Here is a 22,623-nt window from a genome sequence, read left to right as displayed (position 1 = left end):
AAAAGCTTCCCTAAAGAGGGCTGCCTTTAGATGTCTTCTAAAAGTCTGTTACAGTGGTACCTCAGGTTAAGTACTTAATTCGTTCTGGAGGTCCGTACTTAACCGTAAACTGTTCTTAACCTGAAGCACCACTTTAGCTAATGTGGCCTCCCCCTGCCACTGCACCGCTCGAGCCCGATTTCTGTTCTCATCCTGAAGCAAAGTTCTTAACCTGAAGCACTATTTCTGGATTAGCGGAGTCTGTAACCCGAAGCGTATGTAACCCGAGGTACCACTGTAGTTGTTTTTCTCTTTGACATCTGGTGGGAGGGTGTTCCGCAGGGTGGGTGCCACTACCGAAAAGGTCCTCTGCCTGGTTCCCTGTAACTTGGCTTCTCGCAGTGAGGGAACCGCCAGAAGGCCCTCGGCACTGGACTTCAGTGTCTGGGCTAAATGATGGGGGTGGAGATGCTCCTTCAGATATACTGGACTGAGGCCGTTTAGGGCTTTAAAGGTCAGCACCAACACATTGAATTGTGCTTGGAAACGTACTGCAAATTAACTGTAAAGTATCGGTTCGGTTCAGCTACCCCCTGGGAAGCTGTCAAGTCCCCACCTTTTCACTCACCCATATATTGTCTTTTTGAAACACTCACCACAATGTTATTTCGATACTGGTACTGTGATGGGACAATGAGCTGCTTGTGCATAAAATCCAAGTCCCTCAGAGTTTGGTCATACTTGCAAACTTCTGTCTGTAACGGAGCCCCTTAAACATGGCTCTGTCAGTTGCTAGCAGATTCCGACAGTGGCTGCTTTCAGAATCGTTTCCAACATAAAAGCTCCTTAACGGAAACACGTCTTCTGGACTCTCTGCGTGACAGTTTCCGGCGAGGAGTGGGTGTCCTTACAGGAGGTCCTGAAACCTCCCCACTGTTCTCGCTGGAGGTGTCTCTGAGCCATCCCTCCAGCTCCCTTTCTCTCAGCTCACCTCCTCTCCCCCTACTGGTTCCCTCTTCAGCTGCTGAGTCTCTCCCAACCTGTGTGAGCCCTTTCACCTCCCTTCCTTTCGATGGCAGTTCCCTGACAGGTACAGTGGTACCTCGCAAGACGAATGCCTCGCAAGATGGAAAACCCGCAAGACGAAAGGGTTTTCTGTTTTGGAGGTGCTTCGCAAGACGAATTTCCCTATGGGCTTGCTTCGCAAGATGAAAGCCCATAGGGAAATCTCCGGGGACCTCTTTTAAATGCTGGTGGTGGGGGGAGCAAAGCCTTCCCCCCCTCCGGCCTTCAGAAGAGGTCCAGGAAGGCCGGCGGGGGCCGAAAGGCTTTGCTCCCCACCGCCAGCATTTTAAAAGCAGTCTGGGATAGCAGGGAAGCGCTTCCCGCTATCGCGGACGGCTTTTGAAGGCAGGCAGGGGGGAGCAAAGACTTTCGCCCCCCGCCTGCCTTCAGAAGAGGTCCTGGACCTCTTCTGAAGGCTGGCGGGGGGCAAAAGTCTTTGTCCCCCCTGCCTGCCTTCCCAGGGGCTTTTACATCGCCCCGGACAGCGGAGAAGTCCTCCGCTGTCCCGGGCAATTTTAAAATGCCGCCCGCCAGCATTTTAAGATCGCCCCGGACAGCGGAGAAGTCCTCCGCTGTCCCGGGGTTTTTTAAAATGCTGGGGTGGGAAGAAAAGCCCTTGTCCCCCCCCCCCAGCCTTCAGAAGAGGTCGGGGGACAGACTGTCCCCGGACCTGGTCTGAAGGCGGTTTCCATAGGAACGCATTAATTGATTTTCAGTGCATTCCTATGGGAAACCGTGCTTCGCAAGACGAAAAACTCGCAAGAAGAAAAAACTTGCGGAACGAATTAATTTCGTCTTGCGAGGCACCACTGTACTCAACGATATGGCGATTTATTACACAGCCCCTACTGTGGACCACCTGGCTGAAGCTTGCCCAGTTATGTAGCTCCTGCCCTAAAGAAATTGTGAGCTATTCACTCTTAGAATCTGTTTGAAATTAGAAGTATTTCTGGGTTTATTATTATTATTATCATTATTTCACAAACATCACATTTGTCAAAAGCGAGAAGGAAGCAAAATCTGCTGACTTTATCAGAATATAATTGGGGAGGGTAGCATCCTGATTTCTCAGTTACTGGGAAATTCCTAAGCCCTTAGCACGGCAGTGTAGATGAGAATATGGCATTTTCCAATCAACAGGGTTTTCCTTTCCTTTCCTGGGAGTCCTTCCTCTCCCTTTGCCCTTGGGATTTAATTTCAGTCCTTTGTGTTCTTGGAGGGTAAGATTCTATCTCCAATGTTACATGTGATACAGATATATTAGCCTAACATAATTACTATCTGAAGAGTAACGTGGCGATAACTTGTTTCTCTTTAGCGAACGGATGCACTGCAGACGGCACTATTACTTGGGTGAGGTTCTGTAAGGTAGGATATTTCCTTTTCCCTTTTTCTAAAGGGGCCAGAGTCCAACCACTGCTGGATCCATTGATAACCAGTTGGTTGCCTAAGTCGGAGACAAACCATAGCATTATAAGGGAGTTTAAGGTGGCGTAATAAATTGATGGCAACCATTAAGCTAAAGTTCTGTGAAGATTGCCAAAGGAGGGAGTCAGGCTGCGCACTGACCAAAGGCCTGGTGGAACAGCTCTGTCTTGCAGGCCCTGCGGAAAGATGTCAAGTCCCGCAGGGCCCTAGTCTCTTGTGACAGAGCGTTCCACCAAATTGGAGCTGCAGCCGTGATCAAGGCCTTTGTTCGTCATCTCAAAAAAGTTTTTTGGCTGTGTGATTTATTGAGCCACTGCAGAAACCTTAAAAAATTGTGTGTGGAGGCCATGGTGGAAAACAGAGCCTGAACTGTCATTTTTAAAAACTTTGGGGGGACGGGGGACAGGGAGGAGCTGTTGTTTGCTAAAACAACTCACCTCAGGTCTTATAATCTTGCATTCTCTCCAGTTGCCAGCAGAGGGTACTAAATAGAACAGAAAACACGTCAGTGTACTGAGCATCATTTTGTTGTGGTTGTAGTTTTACTGATGCAGTGAGCACCAGGGTGGGGGGAGACTGGGCCGAGGGGGGAGCACCCAAGAGAGGAGTCTTGTATTTTCGGAAAAACAGACTGTCTTGAGTGTACAACCATAGGCAACATTATATTGCTGAACAGCAATGTGTGCAGTAGGAGGCGCTCTCTCTCTCTCTCTCTCTCTCTCTCTCTCACACACACACACACACCCTCCTGATACAGGGAAGTGCACAGCGTACACTGCATGTTTGGACTGTGTGGTTTCGGTCATTTTCAAGAGAAAGGCACATGTGCAAAGTGCAATCTCTCTTGGTGACCAGTTGCCTTCTATGAATCATCTTGCTCCAAACACCTTTTACTAGCTTTCACCAGGCTTGCTCATAGGTTACACTGAGTACAAGTCGCAGACTGTGTGCATGGACAAGTGTTTGTGTTGGCTGGTTTTTTAAAAAATATATGGTAATTATTTTTATTTTTATTATTTATATCCCACCCGTCTGGCTAGGTTTCCCCAGCCACTCTGGGCGGCTTCCAGCAGAATATAGAAACATAATTGAATGTCAAGCGTTAAAAACTTCCCGATACAAGGGTTGCCTTCAGATGTCTTCTAAAAGTCAGATAGTTGTTTATTTCCTTGGCATCTGATGGGAGGGCATTCCACAGGGTGGGTGCCACTACTGAGAAGGCCCTCTGCCTGCTTCCCTTAGCCTCACATCTCGCAATGAGGGAACTGCTAGAAGGCTCTCAGAGCTGGACCTCAGTGTCTGGGCTGAATGATGCGGGTGGAGAAACTCTTTATGGAGCAGTAGCTCAACTATTGGGCACACAAGTTTCACACTCATTGAATGCAATGTGTGAACACCCTACGCACAATAGCATAGAGGTGGCCTTGAGACTTGTAAGACAGCTGGAATGCATGTGGGAACATGAATGTATGGAACACAAAATCGGAAGACCCAAGGACAGCTGTGAGGAAAAAAATTAATGAGAAGAGCACTACTGATATAACGGATACTCTTAATGTACGAGCTCAGTTGTGGTTAGCTGAAGTAGCAACTTCTAATGCGCTGTTCTTTTGTTTCCTTCAATTTCAGGAAAACATAAATGACAAAAACGTTCCCTTCTGGTTGTGGATTGAAGGCATCCTTGAACTCATTAAGAAACATCTTCTCGCCCTCTGGAATGATGGGTAAGAATTTCAGAGGCTTCTAGAGGGCAGTGGATGGCCTTGGAATCCTAAATGAAACCACGTCTGGAATTAATAATAATAATAATAATTATAAATTTATTATTTATACCCCCCCCCCGCCCACCTGGCTGGGTTTCCCCAGCCACTCTGGGCGGCTTCCAACAAAAGATTAAAAATACATTAAAACATCAGTTAAATAACATTAAAGGTGTTCCAGTTGGAATTGGGCATCTTACAATGCAGTCTTTATGCATCTACTCCAATATAAGCGTAATTGAATTCATGGGATTTTATTCCCAGGACCCTTGTCTTCCCCCTTGAAACTAGTGGTGTTCAAACAATGCTTAGCTTTGCCCCCACCAAAAAGAGAGAGACCATTTTGCATATGGAATAGTCTTGGGGGCACGGGGAGAGAGAAACACAATGAAGGAGATTTCAGTTTTAAGGTAAGAAGGTTTACGGCAAGGATGGGGATCTGTCGCTATGCAGATGTTGTTGGAATTCAGCTCCTCCCTGCCCCCGCCAGAATGACAGACAGAGCTTTTTGGGAGTTGCAGTTCAGCAATATCGGGAAGGCCACAGTTTCCCTGCTCCTGGTTTAGGGACTGTTGTCAGAACGGCAGCTCAAAGACCCATTAAAACGCAGTTTAAATGGCTTATTATATATCTGCTGGTAGGCTCCAAACAACAGCAGTCTAATTAATTGTGTAAACAGTAATTGCTCAGACCGTCAAACGATAGGCAGTGCTGAACGTGTGCCCGTTTCTCAAAACAGAACTTTAATAGCCCTGAAATTGCCCTTTTTTTTTTAAATGGAGCAGTATAAAGTATATGTGGGGAAGAAGCTGGGGGATAAATAGACCTCTAGAGAGCTATTGTAGCTTGTTATCCACAGCATAGCAAACAGGTTTATTGAGAACATAAAAGTGTTTTTATGGATTGCCTTCGTTATGAAAAAGCAAGTAATGTAAAGAGACGGATAGCTGCGACCTGCAAATATTTGCAGAATATTTGGGAGCTTCTAAACTGTGAAAGGGACGCGGGTGGCGCTGTGGGTTAAACCACAGAGCCTAGGACTTGCTGATCAGAAGGTCGGCGGTTCGAATCCCCGTGACGGGGTGAGCTCCTGTTCCTCGGTCCCTGCTCCTGCCAACCTAGCAGTTCGAAATCATGTCAAAGTGCAAGTAGATAAATAGGTACTGCTCCGGCGGGAAGGTAAACGGCGTTTCCGTGCGCTCCTCTGGTTCGCCAGAAGCGGCTTAGTCATGCTGGCCACATGACCCGGAAGCTGTACGCCGGCTCCCTCGGCCAATAAAGCGAGATGAGCGCCGCAACCGCAGAGTCGGTCACGACTGGACCTAATGGTCAGGGGTCCCTTTACCTTTTCTTTAAACTGTGAAAAGGTTCTGTCTTGACCCCTCCCCTCCAAATTAAGGTGAAGGAAATGAGGAACAATTAGCAAGTCGCATCCCTGATTTATAATGCAACTTTTGATTTTGTGGTCAGTGAAGGTGGGTATTTTCTTAATAGTAAAGCCCAACTTTCACTGCAATGATTCTACTAAATCTATACTGCTGCGATGATGGGGGTGGAGTCGCTCCTTCGGGTATACTGGGCCAAGGTCGTTTAGGACTTCAAACATCAGCACTAGCTCTTTGAATTGTGCTCAGAAACGTACTGGAAATGCTCATTTGTAAGCCGTTTTGGCAGTTGTGGGCGGATAGGACTTTACCATAAACTGGTGCGCTCTGGATGTTGCTGGACTTTGACGTCCATCAGCCCTGTTCGTTGGCGTGTGAGAAGAGTTGGGAATCTCTATACAATACCTTCAGGGCCCCAGGTTGGTGTCCTCTTGACTTACTACAAGGCCTAAGGCCTGTCACAAATGTTTTTGTGCATCTGTGCTCTTCTCTTTTTGACTTTTCAGAAGCATCATAGGCTTCATAAGCAAAGAACGAGAACGTTGCTTGCTCAAGAATAAGCCCACCGGTACCTTCCTCCTGAGGTTCAGTGAAAGTAGTCGAGAAGGAGCCATCACTTTTACCTGGGCAGAAGGACCACAAAATGGTAGGCAAACACTCAAAAAGAACGCTCATTTTGTGTTCAAGGGCTTAATTTATTTTTTTTAATACATTAATTACTATTTTTTTAAAAAAACCCATCCATCGCATATTTTTTTGTGGCAGCACATATACAGTGGTACCTCTGGTTACATACGCTTCAGGTTACATACGCTTCAGGTTACACACTCCGCTAACCCAGAAATAGTGCTTCAGGTTAAGAACTTAGCTTCAGGATAAGAACAGAAATCGGGCTCCGGCGGCGCGGTGGCAGCAGGAGGCCCCATTAGCTAAAGTGGTGCTTCAGGTTAAGAACAGTTTCAGGTTAAGAATGCACCTCCGGAACAAATTAAGTACTTAACCCAAGGTACCACTGTACTATTGGAATGATACAGAGTAGATTAGCATGGTCCCCGCACAAGGATGGCACGCAAATTCATGAAGCGTTCCATTTTTTTAAATGTTGTGCATGTGCCATTCTTCCAAGTTTTTCATCTGATACCTGCATACAAGGAATGCTAGAATTCTTAAAAGCATCTTCACGTGCAACACTACCAAGATTGATAAAAGAATTCCACACTGTGGATATTACCGGTATAAGAACTGAGTAGATTGTATTTCCTGATTAATCTGCTGGACTTTAATTTATTATAATATGTTTCGTTTATATGATATGTTGGTCTATAGAACCATCTATTTTGATATGAAATGTTGAATCACATTTAAAAAGAACTTATATAGTTACAGTATTTTTCGCCCTATAGGACGCACTTTTCCCCCTCCAAAAATGAAGGGGAAATGTGTGTGTGTCCTATGGGGCGAATACAGGCTTTTGCTGAAGCCTGGTGAGCGATAGGGGTCGGTGCGCACCGATCCCTCTCCCTCTCCAGGCTTCAGAAGGCTCTGCGCAGCCCTAGGGAGCCCGGCGCGAAGCCGGTTGCGCAGAGCTGCCTCCGCTCCCAGGCTCCGCGCAACCCCCTGGAGCCTGGCGCAAAGCCGCGCCGGGCTCCCGAAGGTTGCGCAGAGCTGCCTGCGCTCCCGGGATCAGCGCAGCTCCGCGCAACCCCCCCGGAGTGATGCCGAAGCTGCGCTCAGCTCCTGTTCTGGGGTCGGGGGAAGGTCGGGCTTCCCCCGCCCCCAGCCACGCAAGCTCCCAGAGCGATGCCGAAACTGCGCTCAGCTTCGGCATCGCTCTGGCTCCTGTTCTGGGGTCGGGGGAAGCTAAGGCTTTCCCCGACCCCAGCACCCAGAACAGGAGCCAGCTCGGGCTTCCCCAGCCCCGTGCCTGGGTGTGTGGGGGGGGAATATTCCCCCCCCCCAAATCTAGGTGCGTCCTATAGGGCGAAAAATACGGTATATACAGCCTGTATATTTGTTTGTGTTGTTATTTTTGTGTGGTAGCAAATCCTCCCATGTTTGTTGGAGCCTTGCTCTCCAAGCACAGTTGTTTTTTGAATTGGGCCTCCTACACAATAATAATGCTTATCGCTAAGCTATGGAAATTTCCTCTTGCACCCCAATTTCTCAAAAATAAAAAATTGGAATGTGCCTTCCTTTGAAACAAGTCTCTTGCTTCCTGTTTTCCTCTTGGCATAATTGTGGGAAAGGGAGCCCAGGCAGGGATTTTGAGAGAAACGAGAGAATGGAGAAAAACATGGAAGGAGAAGCTGGTTTGTTTTTCTGACTGCTGTGTAATTGGAATTTATAAGATTATGGAACGCAGAAATTACATAAATCGTCAAACCATTCATTCTAGCACGCAGGGGGGGATGGGCACATAAATTATATAATTTGACATTTGAAAAGTTGGCATTATCAATTATAATTTTGTATTGGCATAATGAGGCTTTCATTGGATTATTGTAATTGAAAACTAATAAAAAATATTTTTTTAAAAAAATGGAAGCTGAAGTTGGCAACTTCTTAAGAGCCTTCCTCCTTTTAACTCTGAGGGAAAGCTCCTCACCTGCTAAATTTCTCTTCTGTTACAGACTTGGGTGGTGGTGAATGGCAACCCTAATGTGAAGGATAAACAGTAGATAGCAGCTTTCTGAGTTCTGTTAGCTTCTTAGCAGGCCAAGTGTGTTCAAAGCTGAGTTTCTGATCTTGCTTTTAATTCTTGCCTCTCTCCACCCCCACTCCCCTGGCTATGTACCAGATAATTTATGTCACTCAGTGGAACCCTACACAAAGAAGGAACTCTCCGCAGTTAGCCTGCCCGATATTATTCGCAGCTACAAGGTGATGGCGGCTGAGAATATTCCGGAAAACCCCCTGAAATTTCTTTATCCAGATATTCCCAAAGACAATGCCTTTGGAAAATACTACTCCAGGCCCAAAGAGTGTGAGTACTTTTCCTTTGAAACAAAAACCTGTGTTGTGGTCAGTTCCATGAAGCATCAGTAGCTGAATTTGTAGCGGTGAAAGGCCATGTTCTTTAAAAAAAACAAAAACAATTCCCTCTCATTGCACACAAAATTGGGAGTGCCACCCCATCTTTTTTCCCCTGGACCTCAAACAGGGATGGCACTTGTGGGGGACAGGGGGAAGCTGTAAGGAAAATAGCAGGGAATAGCAGCAAGCGGGTGATTTGAAATGTAGTCTTGTCCATTGCTTTTTCCAGTGCTTTTTTTTAAAAAAAAATGTTTTCCTACTCATATTGAAATACTGCGCCTCAATGAGGCCAGACTTGGATTCACAAAATGTTTATGGGTATGTGTCCCCCCCCCCCAAAAAAATAGCACTGGCTTTCCCCCCAGTTCTAGACCTGACGATGCACCTTTTGACAATTCTGGGTGCATCCACTGCGATGTCATAGTCGCCAATATGGACAGAATTGTTACAGGGTTGGAATTCCAACATCAGTGTTTTCAATCGGCACAAGTGTTTCATCTTGCCGGGCAGAACAACCCCACCTCTCCCCCCCACCCACCTCGTGCCGTTGTGCAGGGTCTCTCTTAGCCCCACCCCAAGCCAATTGGGTACAGAGGGTGGGGGAGCCCCATTGTACGAGCGGAAGTCCTTGCTGGGGGCTTCCACTGGCAAGTCTTGTTTGAGGAAACCCAACCGTTGTCTTTACATTAAAGTGAAGTCCCAAGAAAAGTAGGGAGTGCTTTTGTAGTATTTTAATATTCTGTTAGGGATGCGGGTGGCGCTGTGGGTTAAACCACAGAGCCTAGGACTTGCCGATCAGAAGGTTGCCAGTTCGAATCGCCACGATGGGGTGAGCTCCCATTGCTCGGTCCCTGCTCCTGCCAACCTAGCAGTTCGAAAGCATGTCAAAGTGCAAGTAGATAAATAGGTAACGCTCCGGCGGGAAGGTAAACAGCGTTTCTGTGCACTGCTCTGGTTCGCCAGAAGCGGCTTGTCATGCTGGCCACATGACCCGGAAGCTGTACTGACAATAAAGCGAGATGAGCGCCGCAACCCCCAGAGTCGGCCACGACTGGACCTAATGGTCAGGGGTCCCTTTACTAATATTCTGTTGGAAGCCACCCAGAGTGGCTGGGGAAACCCAGCCAGATGAGCAGGGTATAAATAATAATGTTGTTGTTGTTGTTGTTGTTGTTGTTGTTGTTATACTAGGGGTTGGAATATCTGCACGGCCCTCCGGAAGTTGGCCGTTTTTGGCTGGATGAACCAGCCGTAGTTACTAAAACTGGGTTTTGTATGTGTTTTTCTTTCATCATTTTAGCCGCAGAACCCATGGATGTGGACGGCGGAGGAAAAGGATACATCAAAACTGAATTAATCTCTGTGTCTGAAGTGTGAGTTTGCTGAGAAGACAGCTGAATGTACTTTTAAAAAAACAAAACCTGTGATAGATGCTAAGAAGTGAAATCCCTGTGTTGTAATTACAGGGTAGAACACTCCCCACCCCCGCCACCCCACATACACACCTTCCTTGCTGCTTTTGCAGTGCGGACCTTCATAGTGACCTCTGGGGTACCAGCACAGCTGAACTATATAACCTGTTCATGCCTAGGCTGACTCCAGAAGCCCCTCCCAAACACATCTTGCCTTCCAAACACATCACCACTTTGTGATGCACTGCGCACTCGGGGGGCGGAAAAACCTCACGCACCAAGAAATGTCAAAATAAAATGTTAATTTTGGATATTGGTATAATGTGCTTCTTTGGCGGTACTTAATTTGGGATGGACAACCAGATTTCCCCAGGGCTTTTGTTGTTTTGTTTTGTTTTGTTTTGTTTTTGGAAGGGGGGCAAAGGGTTACGACGACTGGGTTGTCAGCTGGCAAGGGGATGGATGCAGCTGGGGGTGGGGGGAGTCTAAAGGGAAGGGATTCGGAGCCTGGGCTGAGGCCACAGGTGGTTCTGCACAAAGGAGCAGCAATGCTTTAGGCAGGCAACTTCCTAAGTGGGGGGAGAAACCTGGTTTCTGTCTTCTCCGTGCCCCCTTCTGCCTGTCCCACCACTCAGATCATTCTTTCCTTTGCTAAATCTCTTTGTGGTCTCCCTGCCCACTGTCTGCATTCCTCTGGTTCCCCTTCCTCCATAAATCCCAAATTGCACCCTCTATTCCCTAGCTGCCCCCTCTCTTTCCCACTGGAACACTCAACACCTCCCCCCACAAAACCCACTCTGCTCCTTCAGTTAGTGTGTTTCAATATCTTGATTTAAAACTTGCCCCTTGTGTGTGTGAAGTAGATGGATGGATAGATAGATAGATAGATAGATAAGATTGTTCCCCATCCTTTTGACTCTCTCTAAACAAATTAGATTGTAAGCCTAGAAGGCAGGGACACTTGTCTTGTTGTATGTGTTTTGATACAGTTCCCAGTTCTTTAATGCTAATAAAGTATATAGGCTCCTTCTCTATCCTAGAGAGCCCTTTTATCAGTTTCCAGCTATATAATTGAGAACACAGTATGCCACTGTAAGTTAAATAATATTCCAGACTTGTCTCTTGTTCATCCATCGGGGAGCAGGCTCCACCAGCTTTGTAGCCACTCCCCCTGGAATGACATCATCAACCATATATGGGTAAATGGGTGGAGCTATAGCTTAGCAGTAGCGCAGTAGCTTTGCAATCAGACCTCTGGTGTCTCCTTGTAGGTGTGGGAATCCCTGGAAAACCAATACCGGTCAGTGTAGATAATATTTCTCTTAACTAACCATATTTCTTTTAAAAGGTGTTGTCCAATTAACCAGGATTGCCTTTTAAAATTGATTTAAAGGGTTTTTAATTAAAGTTTGCAGCCCTAATTTTTAATGTCACACTGGCCCAGCCTCCCAAAGTGTCCTAACAAATAGGCCAATCTGGTAAAGTCATTGTTTTTGGAATAATAATAATAATAATGTATGACATGGCAACAGTTGGAAGACTTTTAAGGCCATCTCCTTACAGCATGCTTTCATCTTCTTGCCTCACGTTTGCATTTTGCCATGTGTGAAGGAAAAGGTGCTTCTTTGTGAATAGGAACAGGTCAAAGATTTGTGCTGCTTAAAGTTGGGAGGGTTGCCTCTGTATATTCTTTCCGGTATGCTGCTTTTTCTGTGTGCAGCATGTAGGATATTCAAACACACAATCTCTCCCTGCCCCTCTGAATTCGTGCGCTAGCTCCTTACCGGGCTGCTTATATTTAACTGTGCATGCCTGAGCATGGATTGCATGCGCCGTGTATCAAATAGGAACCGCCTCCGAAGGTGTGGCTATCCTAACTTAACGCTTGCATTGTCAGTTAGGCCTCTGTGTACAGGGATGACTCCCCACTTGGGTCTGGTTCCAGTTTGGCTCCTGTATTGGCAAGGGTAATGCTGGACTTCTATGCTGGGGGGGGGTGCTGTTAAAATTCTCCTGTGCTGTTTGAGGCGATCCGATTGTCTTAGCAGGGCAAGAAGGGCTTACCTTGCCTTTGGGCAACTCTTAATGGTTTCGGGCACTTTAAATTAACAGTTTGGCCAGAGGTATCCTCTACCGCAGGGGTGAGGAGAACCAGTCTCCCTCCAGATGCTGTTAGCTCTGACTCCCATCAGTCACACCCAGTTTGGCCTTTTGCTGGGGAAGGTGGGCACTGATCCCCCAACATCTGCTCGGCGTCTGGTTCCCCAACCTTGCTGATACCAGGACTAGTGATTCCCTGGTTGCTCCCAGCTCATTAGAAACAGTCACGTTCTTGTTTTCTTCCCGCTCCCTCTTTCTTATCTTGCAGCCACCCCTCCAAACTGCAGAGCACGGATAACCTCTTGCCAATGTCCCCGGAAGAGTTTGACGAGGTCAAACGAGTGATAGGCTCTGCAGACATGATGGTGAGTAAACCACAAAGGCTTCTGAAGCCTTGCTTATCTGTCGGGCACGCTTTTGTCATGAATGCAAGAAATTCACATAGTGCCGCCATCCCCGAGAGACTTAGCGTGATCTTAAATAATATAATAACAATAATTTATTATTTATACCCCGCCCATCTGGCTGGGTTTCCCCAGCCACTCTGGGCGGCTTCCAACTGAATATTAAAAACAATACAGTGGTACCTTGGGTTAAGTACTTAATTCGTTCCGGAGGTCCGTTCTTAACCTGAAACTGTTCTTAACCTGAAGCACCACCGGAGCCCGATTTCTGTTCTTATTCTGAAGCAAAGTTCTTAACCTGAAGCACTATTTCTGGGTTAGCAGAGTCTGTAACCTGAAGCATCTGTAACCTGAAGCGTATGTAACCCGAGGTACCACTGTACAGCATCAGACATTAAAAACTTCCCTAAACAGGGCCGCCTTCAGTTGTCTTTTGAAAGTAAAATAGTTCTTTATTGCCTTGACATCTGCTGGGAGGGTGTTCCCACAGGGCGGGTGCCACTACCGAGAAGGCCCTCTGCCTGGTTCCCTGTAACTTGGCTTCTCGCAATGAGGGAACCGCCAGAAGGCCCTCAGCGCTGGACCTCAGTGTTTTGGCTGAACGATGGGGGTGGAGACGCTCCTTCAGGTATACAGGACCGAGGTTGTTTAGGGCTTTAGAGGTCAGCACCAACACTTTGAATTGTGCTCGGAAACGTACTTAGTAACATCAGAGTAACACAGGGAAGAGCTTCTTGCTGAGCAGCAGTTAGTAAACTCTTCAGGTGTGCTTCAGCAATCCCCTACAGCAGTGGTTTTCAACCAGTGCATTGTGGCACCCTGAGGTGCCTTGAATCGCGGTCAGGTTTACCCTCCCACCTTCCCACCCTCTTCTCTGATGCCCTCACCTCTCCCCCTCCAGAGGCTTGCACAGCTGTTTGTTGAAGCGAATGGTGCCTCTGGGACCAGCCGGGGTGCTGGTGGCCTCAGTAAGCAAGCAAGCACGTGAGGATTCCTAAGGAGAGGAGAAGGGAGACGGAAGGAGGCTGAGGGAACCCTCCACAAGAGTGTCCAAGAAAGGGGTGAGGGGCTGACAGCTCGGCAGGCAAGGGGTGACATAACTGAGCTCCTGAGCCCCACAGGGGAGCCACAGAAAGAATGTAGTTGGTTGAGGAAGCAGTGGACTCCTAAAAGGTTGAAAACCTCTGCCCTGCAGAACTGAAAAAGCTACACTGGAGTCTGTTAGCTTTAAAGCACAATCGTATCTTAAAAAGCAGAGACATCACCTTGCCATCAAAGGTCCGTATAGTTAAAGCTATGGTTTTCCCAGTAGTGATGTATGGAAGTGAGAGCTGGACCATAAAGAAGGCTGATCGCCAAAGAATTGATGCTTTTGAATTATGGTGCTGGAGGAGACTCTTGAGAGTCCCATGGACTGCAAGAAGATCAAACCTCTCCATTCTGAAGGAAATCAGCCCTGAGTGCTCACTGGAAGGACAGATCCTGAAGCTGAGGCTCCAATACTTTGGCCACCTCATGAGAAGAGAAGACTCCCTGGAAAAGACACTGATGTTGGGAAGGATGGGGGGCACAAGGAGAAGGGGACAACAGAGGACGAGATGCTTGGACAGTGTTCTCGATGCTACCAGCATGAGTTTGACCAAAGTGCAGGAGGCAGTGGAAGACAGGAGTGCCTGGCGTGCTCTGGTCCAGGGGGTCGTGAAGAGTCAGACACGACTAAACAACAACCTTTCCCCCTTTGCTAGGGGATGTTCAACTCTGGATTTCCTCCAATGAGCAGAAGTGTAGACCAGGGGTTGGCAAGGTTTACCTCGCCTGGGCCGGTTCACTCCAGCAGAGATCCCTCCGTGGGCCAGATCGCGCGTGTGTGAGTGCACGTGCCCACGATTTCCGGCGTCTGTGCAGACACAATTTCCACGCTGCAGAAGCGAGTCCCTGCACCACGTTGCTCCGGTTTAGCGCAGAGTGCGGGGACTCACCAAGCAGGCGGCTCGGTTCGGGGGCCGGTTAAATGACCCCCGTGGGCCGTTTGTGGCCCCTGGGCCTACAGTGTAGACTATGGATATAAGGTTTTTTCCTTAAGGCAGCATAACTGAGCTGTCCCTTTTATCTTAAACACCAATTTAACTAATAACTTACGCGCAGGTGGCGCTGTGGGTTAAACCACAGAGCCTAGGACTTGCCGATCAGAAGGTCGGCGGTTCGAATCCCCGTGACGGGGTGAGCTCCCGTTGCTCGGTCCCTGCTCCTGCCCACCTAGCAGTTCGAAAGAACTTCAAAGTGCAAGTAGATAAATAGGTACCGCTCAGGCAGGAAGGTAAATGGCGTTTCCATGCGCTGCTGTGGTTCGCCAGAAGTGGCTTTGTCAGCCAGAAGTGGCTGTACGCCGGCTCCCTCGGCCAATAAAGCGAGATAAGCGCTGCAACCCCAGAGTCGATCACGACTGGACCTAATGGTCAGGGGTCCCTTTACCTTTACCTTACTCAAAGCCAGCCGGTGCAATTTATAGCAATCCCAATTTTAACCCTGGTCTCCTGTTAAGAGACACAGTTTTTTGGTGTGTGAGGGGGGAGTGATGATGAAGTGGAAAATAGGCCATTGTGCAGACTTGGCTTTGCCCCACTGCTTTTCGAGTTAATGCAGGGCATTGTATCTGCTTGCATCTCTCCAAGCAGCCTCCTTTAAATAATAGTGAATAAGCTGGTGCACAGGCCATGCGACTCAAGAGCTGCTCTTCAGCTGGTTAAAAGCGGATTTGTAGGATGAAGCATTCCACCAAAAGTGTAGAATGTTAAGTGTCATTTGTCATTGTCACTTGGGTAACCTGTCTTTTTTTCTTTTCTTTTCCAGCTATGTCCAGATTATTGAACATAAGGGCTGGCTGGCTAGGCCTGCATCAAGACTTAGCCACTTGTGAGTTGAGGACCTATTAACGGCTGTAGAATCCATATTATGCAGTTCTGGTTTCTGAGCACTGCAGTGCCTTATGTATTGCTGCTGTACTGCTTTGTTTGCCGAAATCGCAGCTTTAAAAAGTAAAAAGGGTTTGTTCTTTTGTTACGAAAATAGTGGTTTAGGCTAGTGATCCAGGGCATAACTTATTTTCCAGCAACTTGTTTGTGTGTGCTTATGGCGATTTGGTTTTATTAGCTTTGCATGCATTCCTAGCTTGTTCCCTGTGAAGTGGAATGTTCTTTTAAAAACAAAGCACCAAGAACGTTCAAATTGGAAGCCTAGATTTTCTGCAGAAATCAAATCTGGTTTTGTTGCTGTGTCAAAGAGAGGCAAAATGCATACAAATCAGGACTCCTTTGTGGGGAACTGTTAACTGCGCATTTCTGACTAACTGGAGTCCTAGTTGCGTCTCTTTCAAAGTACAGTCATACCTCGGGTTGAATGTGCTTCGGGATGAGCACGTTTGAGTGGCGCTCCGCGGCAACCCGGAAGTAACGGAGCGCGTTACTTCCGGGTTTCGCCGCATGAGCAGACGCTCAAAATGATGTCATGCGCAGAAGCGGCGAAAAGCAACACGTGTACAGACGCGCTGTCGCTAGTTACGCTTGCTTCTAGATGCGAACGGGGCTCCGGAATGGATCCTGTTCACATCTAGAGGTACCACCGTACACCCCCTGTTCCATGGGATGTAGCTTGACATAAGCATTGTACCCCAAATACATAGCACTTGTGCCTATTCTAACACTTGCAATTCCATTTTGGCCTACAGGAAAGCTAAGTGAAAGTGTGTGGGAACAAGATCATTCACCAAATGCAGAGCACTGGGGTGGCAGGGAGTCCCCCAGGAACTTTCAAGATCCTGAGGGATATCTCAGTTGGTAGAGCATGAGACTTAATACCGAGGTCATGGGTTCAAGCCCTCATGTTGGGCAAAAGGTTCCAGCACTGCGGGGGGGGGGGGTTGGACCTGATAGTGCTGGGGGATGCTGCCAACTGTACGATTCTATCAGAATACATGAAGTTACTACAGGAAATGTTTACTTTTCTGCACTGCCAGCTCATTTCCCCCTGTAGGATTTCAAATGATGGTTTGCAAAAGAAAATTGCTTCTTCCTGTCTTAATTGTGTATTGTTGTGTCATTAAAACAAAACTGAACAGGTGGATCAGGATTTGCAGCTAAGAGTTACTGCAGAGTTCAGCAACAGGATCACAGTTGTTGCTGTGCCCAGTTTTAAAGAGCAGAATTCCCTATTATATAACTGATTATCTTTTCCTAAATACAGGAATGCTTTAATGACTTAACGCTGAAAGCATTTAGAGGGCAGAGGCAGGTTCCAGCTCTTGTAACTCATCTGGTGGTGGAGTCAGTTTTTACCAGGAGTGCCCCCCAAAATAATATGCCCATTCTGTAGGGTTCTAGCCAGTAAGCCGCTTTTATTGCAGTCAAGTGGCATATAGATTTTGTTACAGGCACGCTCTGCGTATCAGAGCCATTCAGTAAAAGGATGAATTTGCAAAATAAGCAGCATTGCCAGAGGTGTGGGGGGGAGGGGTTCCCCTATTCCTGCCGTGATAACCTTTTAATGAAGCCATGTATTTTGCATTCTGTGTTGGCAGACCATAAATGACACAGAAAGTTTGAAGACTGTAAATAAGTGGCAGTGCCTAATAACACGTGTGTAATTGTGGCACACCTTCGGTGTGTTTGGTTGCTAATGGAATACAGTGGAACCTCGGGTTAAGTACTTAATTCGTTCTGGAGGTCCTGAAACTGTTCTTAACCTGAAGCACCACTTTAGCTAATGGGGCCTTCCGCTGCTGCCGCACGATTTCTGTTCTCACCCTGAAGCAAAGTTCTTAACCCGAGGTACTATTTCTGGGTTAGCGGAGTCTGTAACCTGAAGCGTATGTAACCCGAGGTACCACTGTAATGGTTTCCCATGGTGTGCCTTTTTATTAAAAGGGAATTGCTTTCTGGAGTGAGTCTAGATTGTGGAGGGAATTAAGAGACTGATTCTGTTGCATAGGCTGTTTAGTGGCTAAGGCTTGTGTGTCTCACTTCAGCTCCAGAAATATTAGTTCTACAGCTCCTCTATACAACCCTAAAAGCAGTACGATCCTCTTAAGCAAACTAGAGTCCCAGCAGTGCACATTTCACAATACACAAGTTCAGACTTGACTCCCCCCCCCAAAATCACTCAGCAAATGTGTTTTGTAAAGCTGCTATAGAAAGTAAGTATGAAAAGCTTAATTAATATGCTTCCACTGAGAACACACAGGCATAGATGGGGGGAAGAAAAAGCAAACCGCCTTTGTTTTTTTGTAAGCATGTTTATTATGTTGTAAAATGCAACACCACTGAATTTGGTAATCCTGAAAATAAATCTTACGTTCAGAAGTGGTACAGCTCAAGTATATTAAGTTTAGATTCAGTTTATGGGGAAACTGTCAAGAGGCAAATACAATCATCATAGTTTCTCCTCTACAATAAAGAATGTCAAATGTCAAGCCCAGGTATTTTACTCATTGGGTCACTACAAACAGTCACCGGTAGTTCTGCTATGAAACTGAAAAGGACATGGGTCCAGCACAACACATCCACACAAAAAATGGGATAGCTGATTCTAGGACTATTGCAGGAGCCATTTATGTGCGAAGCATAAAATTGACTTAATTCTATAGGCTGCGATGAACAAGTATAGACTGCTTAGACTTTAAAACTGAGTGTGTTCTTCAAGCAAAAAAAGCCTTTTTGGTAAACAAAAAACATGTTAGCAACAGAAAACAGAACTAAAGGACAGTGTATTTATAAATAAACCCATATGTAAATGAACTGCCTCCAATGGGCCACAATTACTTTACAAATTGCAACTTCCTCTTGTAATGAGGAAAAGCTATAACTACCTTCGAAGAGGCTGGTACTAAAATAGTTGCTATCTACTGGCAGGGTGGAAATACTAATGTTAATCTCAAACTATTTGAGGGGAAATGGCTTTCATTTGCTTGTATGCATAATGCTTTTTTTTTCCTTTGCAGTATTACAATTTGATTAAATAGTGATAACTATAGACTACTGAAATGTCAAAAGGATAAATTTGAATACTTTAAGGAGATACATGTAGAATATGATTCGTTTTGGAGAAAAGAACAGCTATGACTCTCTAGGCCCGGCAAATGGACTTTTATACTTTCAGTCTTCGCAGAATATTGCTAAGCACTCCTGAGGAATTGCAGTAAACTCTGTCCTCAATTTGGCTCCAAGAACATTAGTGGAGGGGTGTGGCACAGAGCCCAGTGGATGGCATTGAGGAAAATAAAGCATGTGGAGTTCTTGAAAGAAACTCCTAAAACCTGTGAACAAATAGGATATTCTCCCAGTAATGAGAGGTTTGCTAAAATGTGCAACTTCCATCTTTTATTTTTGGAATCCACTTTTAAGCCTCACTTGTTACGCAGGGCCTGTTTTGGATCCTCACGTCCATACCATGTGTTTTTCTGTGCATTTCCTTTCCTCCTCCTGGCTTTACTATCTACTCTTCCTTATTATACAACAAAAATAACAGAAAATGGTGGCTATGATTATGGTGCAATCCACCTTCATATTTCCTGCAACCCAGTTCTGATCCACTGCTTATTATAAGGTAAAATCTCAGGCCTATCTCTTCATATGCTCAGTCTCAAACCCCTCGTCATTCTATGGTGTAAGCATTTCCTTAAGGATGCAAATCATTCTACTTCAGTCATTGTTTCCTTCAACAAAACCCAGTCCACTCTCTAGTAATGGCTCAGCTGATCTTCCACAGGAGGGGTAGCAACATCCAACACCACATGGAATCCTTATTTCAAGTTCATAGATATTTAATATAGCTCCTACCTTTATAAAATGCCATTTGTTTGCATCTAGATTGATTCTGACATGATGAGCGTCCATAATAACATCATCACCATTACCTGCTTTGGTCAGGTCCCTTAAACAAGTTGCACATAGCATGAGTGTCACCAAGTTGAGAGTGGAGGTTAGTTGGAAGTACCCCTTCTGACACCATTGTTGCACTTATTTCCCCTGGCGTGAGACCAGCCCCCACATCACCTTTATCCACAAATAATCTGAATTTAGATTTACACACTATAAAATGCCAGGTCCTCTATTTATACCTGCAGGTCCTTGACTGGAATAAAGCATTTGCCACTGCTAAATAAAGAATACAAGGAGGAAACACTTGCCGTCAGTCATAGTCCAATGTGGTATGTATACGACAATTTGGTGAAAACAAAAAGTGTTGAAAAGAACCAGCGGCTGCCAAAGGACTGAAGAGTATTTCAGCAGCCCGACACAAGGATAAAGCAGATTTGATAGAAACATCTAAGATCTCGTGGTTATCTAATTACATTCCTCTATATCTTTTGGTCAAACAAACCTTAGAACAGATTCCCTGATAAAAACGCTATTTGAATAAAAAGTTAAGCCTAGACCACCGACCCCAGTCAACAATCTATACTTCTGAGAATTTACATGATGTAAACAAGTATCGTGGGAAATTAAAAACACAAATACGTAAGTGCAGATTGTAGCTTGACACACACAGACTAAATCCACATCCAAACGAAATCCACGTCAGCAACAAATCTTGAAAATCTAGCAAGACCACATTGACACTTGTGTGTGGCCCAGTTCCACTCAGGCACACTTCCCAGACGGCTTCAATTAATAATTTTTTTAAAAAAAAATAAATGCAGAAGGGGGGGGGGGGGAGTTCTTGACCATGGAGTGAAGCATCACGGAAAACAGAAAAATAAATTAAGTAGTGCACAAAGCCAACAGCAGCTAATATTTCTTTTTTTCTCTCTATCGGTTATAAGTAGCACGAGGTAATATTGCTCACATCATGAATGGAGACTTGGAAGTTTTGTTTTTCTGAAAGAGAAACTAGACTTGTCTGTGCGCGATGAAGAAAGCTCTTGTAACACTGAAACAAAGGTACATCACTATCCAATAGAAACACATACGCTCTTCATAATCATTTTTTCCACAATTAATTAGATCAGTAATCTCAATTCCTCGGATCTAGCGGGGCGGGGGGAAAGAGGGTTATAGTAAGCCGTCGAGGTTCTTCTGCACAGTTTGGTTTTCCTTTCCACTGCCAGAATCGTCCGGAGGCGTGTACTGGACCTGATATTCTTGAAGAATTTTAAATACATCATGATGTCCAAAGTGCAAAGCTTCATCCATAGGTGTGTTGTTCCATCTGCAGGAGCAAAAACATTCAGGTTGAAGAAGAAGATGTGGGTATCAAAATATATCGGAAGCTCTTGCCATATTTGTAAAACCGCCCCCCTTTTCACCCAAGCTTGGAGCAGCTTTTTAGAATTAAAATAACCCAGAGAAGCAGGCTGATAAAGTGACTTGCCCAAGGTCAGCCAGAATGTTAAGCGAGGAGTTAAAATGGGGATAGTGAGTTTCTCTCTTTCCAAGTGAAAAGGCAGGGAGATGGTGTGTCGGGTTCCACCCAACATTGTGGGTGCCCGGCGCACGTGTGTGACATCAGCATGTGACATCACGCATCGCCGCCGCAGCAGGAGGCATCAATAGGTGTCTTTAAATCACAAGCATTTACTGAAAGCAGCGGGCAACACGTCTGCCTGCTTGCAGAACACAAATCTGCTTGTGCAATGGCACTGAAAATTTAATGTACGATGGTGGTTATGGCGAGGAACGCAGCAGGGAATATAGGGTTCAGGCACGACTGACTACCATGGAAGAAAACCCATGCAACGGGAATGGTTGTGCCATCATCACAGTTCCCAATCCGTAGGCAGGCTGCATGTTTCTCTCCTCCACAGGAACCCGTTGCAATCGGCAAAAGAAGCTCAAAGCATCTGAAGCAACCTTGAGGGCCTCAGGTTTGTTTTCTGTAAACAAGGGACTCCGCTAACAAGCCCATTTCATTCTACCGGAGAAAGTTCCGCATGGGGTTACGTCAAAAGCAATAAAACCGAAGGTGAAACTCAAAGTAAAGTTGATTATAATAAACCAAGGATGGCCTGAGTATGGATATATGTCTCAGACCTTTCAACAGCAGGACATTCCAAATACCGTACTTTTCTCTCTATAACACGCAGATTTTTTTCTAAAAAGTAAGGGGAAATGTCTGTGCATGTTATTGAGTGAATGTGTGGTCCCTGGAGCCGACTGGCCCGAGTGCAGGGGCAAAAATCAGGCAAAAATCAAATCGTGCCTGAACAGAGGAAGCTGCTGCTTTCCTGCATTCTGCCTCGGGGTCTTACTGCCCACCCTCTTCTGTTTCGGTTGCTGTTTGCTCAAACGGAACAAAGAGCACCTCCCCTCCCCTCCAGGCAAGCAGAGGGGAAAGGAAAGGATCGCGTCCTTCCTTCTAATTCCTCTCCGTGCTCCGGTGCTGCTGCGTCCAGGGAAGCATTTTAGGGACTCGCAGGCAGCCGGAAAACATGCAGGTGGGAGAGAGAGAGAGGGCTGGGTGGGTGGGGGAAAACTTTTGCCTTCCTTTCCTCCCTCCCGTTAAACCCCTCTCCTGCATTCTTAGCCAGCTGCTTCTCTGCACACCCCTCTCGTGCTCCTTGTCCCTTCTGTGTTTTTCCTTCCCTTCCCACTTAAAACGTGGTTACAAAGCACGGATCCACATGGATCCTCAGGATTTTTGCATTGGGTCACCCCAATTTCACCATCAGATCACATGTCTGTGGCCACAGCATGAGGCAAAAAAAATGATACATCCACTGTTTCATTCAGAATTTCCCCCCCTTGTTTTCCTCCTCTAAAAACGATGTGCGTGTTATGGTCGGGTGCGTGTTATAGAGCGAAAAATACGGTACTTTGTCTCACTCACAGTCTGACCTGTGCACAGAATCCTAAGAGCTGGAAGGGACCCCAGGGTCATCCAGTCTAACGCGCAAACAATGCAGGAATGGTTTGATGTGCCAAAGCTCGTTGAATTAAATAGGCTTAAGGACACCTGACATTGCACAAAACCAGGCTAGGAGTCTGTTAGTTTGTACAGGGAAGCATGTTGACAAAATGTAAAAAAAAATATTGGAGCACAATGTCTACTTTAGGCTCAGGTGGCC

At 46.2% G+C, this 22,623-nt stretch overlaps 2 protein-coding genes across 6 annotated transcripts in view; one reads left to right on the top strand and one right to left on the bottom strand.

Moving 5' to 3' along the window:
* Window positions 1–18,030, top strand: part of STAT1 (signal transducer and activator of transcription 1) — a 43,877-nt gene extending 25,847 nt beyond the window's left edge. For 2 of the 4 annotated variants that reach the window (XM_083468490.1, XM_083468489.1), the window contains exons 18-24: window positions 2,363–2,412; window positions 4,102–4,196; window positions 6,124–6,263; window positions 8,415–8,600; window positions 9,951–10,023; window positions 12,431–12,527; window positions 15,417–18,030. In XM_083468490.1, coding sequence (XP_083324616.1) covers window positions 2,363–2,412; window positions 4,102–4,196; window positions 6,124–6,263; window positions 8,415–8,600; window positions 9,951–10,023; window positions 12,431–12,527; window positions 15,417–15,434 — 659 coding nt within the window. In that variant the 3' untranslated portion in view covers window positions 15,435–18,030. Of the gene's footprint in view, window positions 1–2,362; window positions 2,413–4,101; window positions 4,197–6,123; window positions 6,632–6,815; window positions 7,003–7,619; window positions 8,601–9,950; window positions 10,149–12,430; window positions 12,528–15,416 lie in introns of those variants that run through there. The other 2 variants (XR_014517720.1, XM_083468491.1) reach the window with 2 other exon arrangements.
* Window positions 17,834–22,623, bottom strand: part of GLS (glutaminase) — a 74,448-nt gene continuing 69,658 nt past the window's right edge. Inside the window, exons 18-19 of one of the 2 annotated variants that reach the window (XR_014517755.1) lie at window positions 18,788–20,768; window positions 17,834–18,732 (exon numbers count right to left, since the gene is read on the bottom strand). Coding sequence is in view for 1 of the 2 variants with exons in the window: in XM_083468660.1 (XP_083324786.1) it covers window positions 20,612–20,768 (157 nt within the window). In the remaining variant the exon portion in view is untranslated. Of the gene's footprint in view, window positions 20,769–22,623 lie in introns of both variants that reach the window. The other variant, XM_083468660.1, reaches the window with a different exon arrangement.

Source organism: Podarcis liolepis (genome assembly GCF_965112155.1).
Source record: "Podarcis liolepis genome assembly, chromosome: 1".
NCBI lineage: Eukaryota > Metazoa > Chordata > Lepidosauria > Squamata > Lacertidae > Podarcis > Podarcis liolepis.
This window is presented reverse-complemented; position numbering and strand designations above follow the sequence as displayed.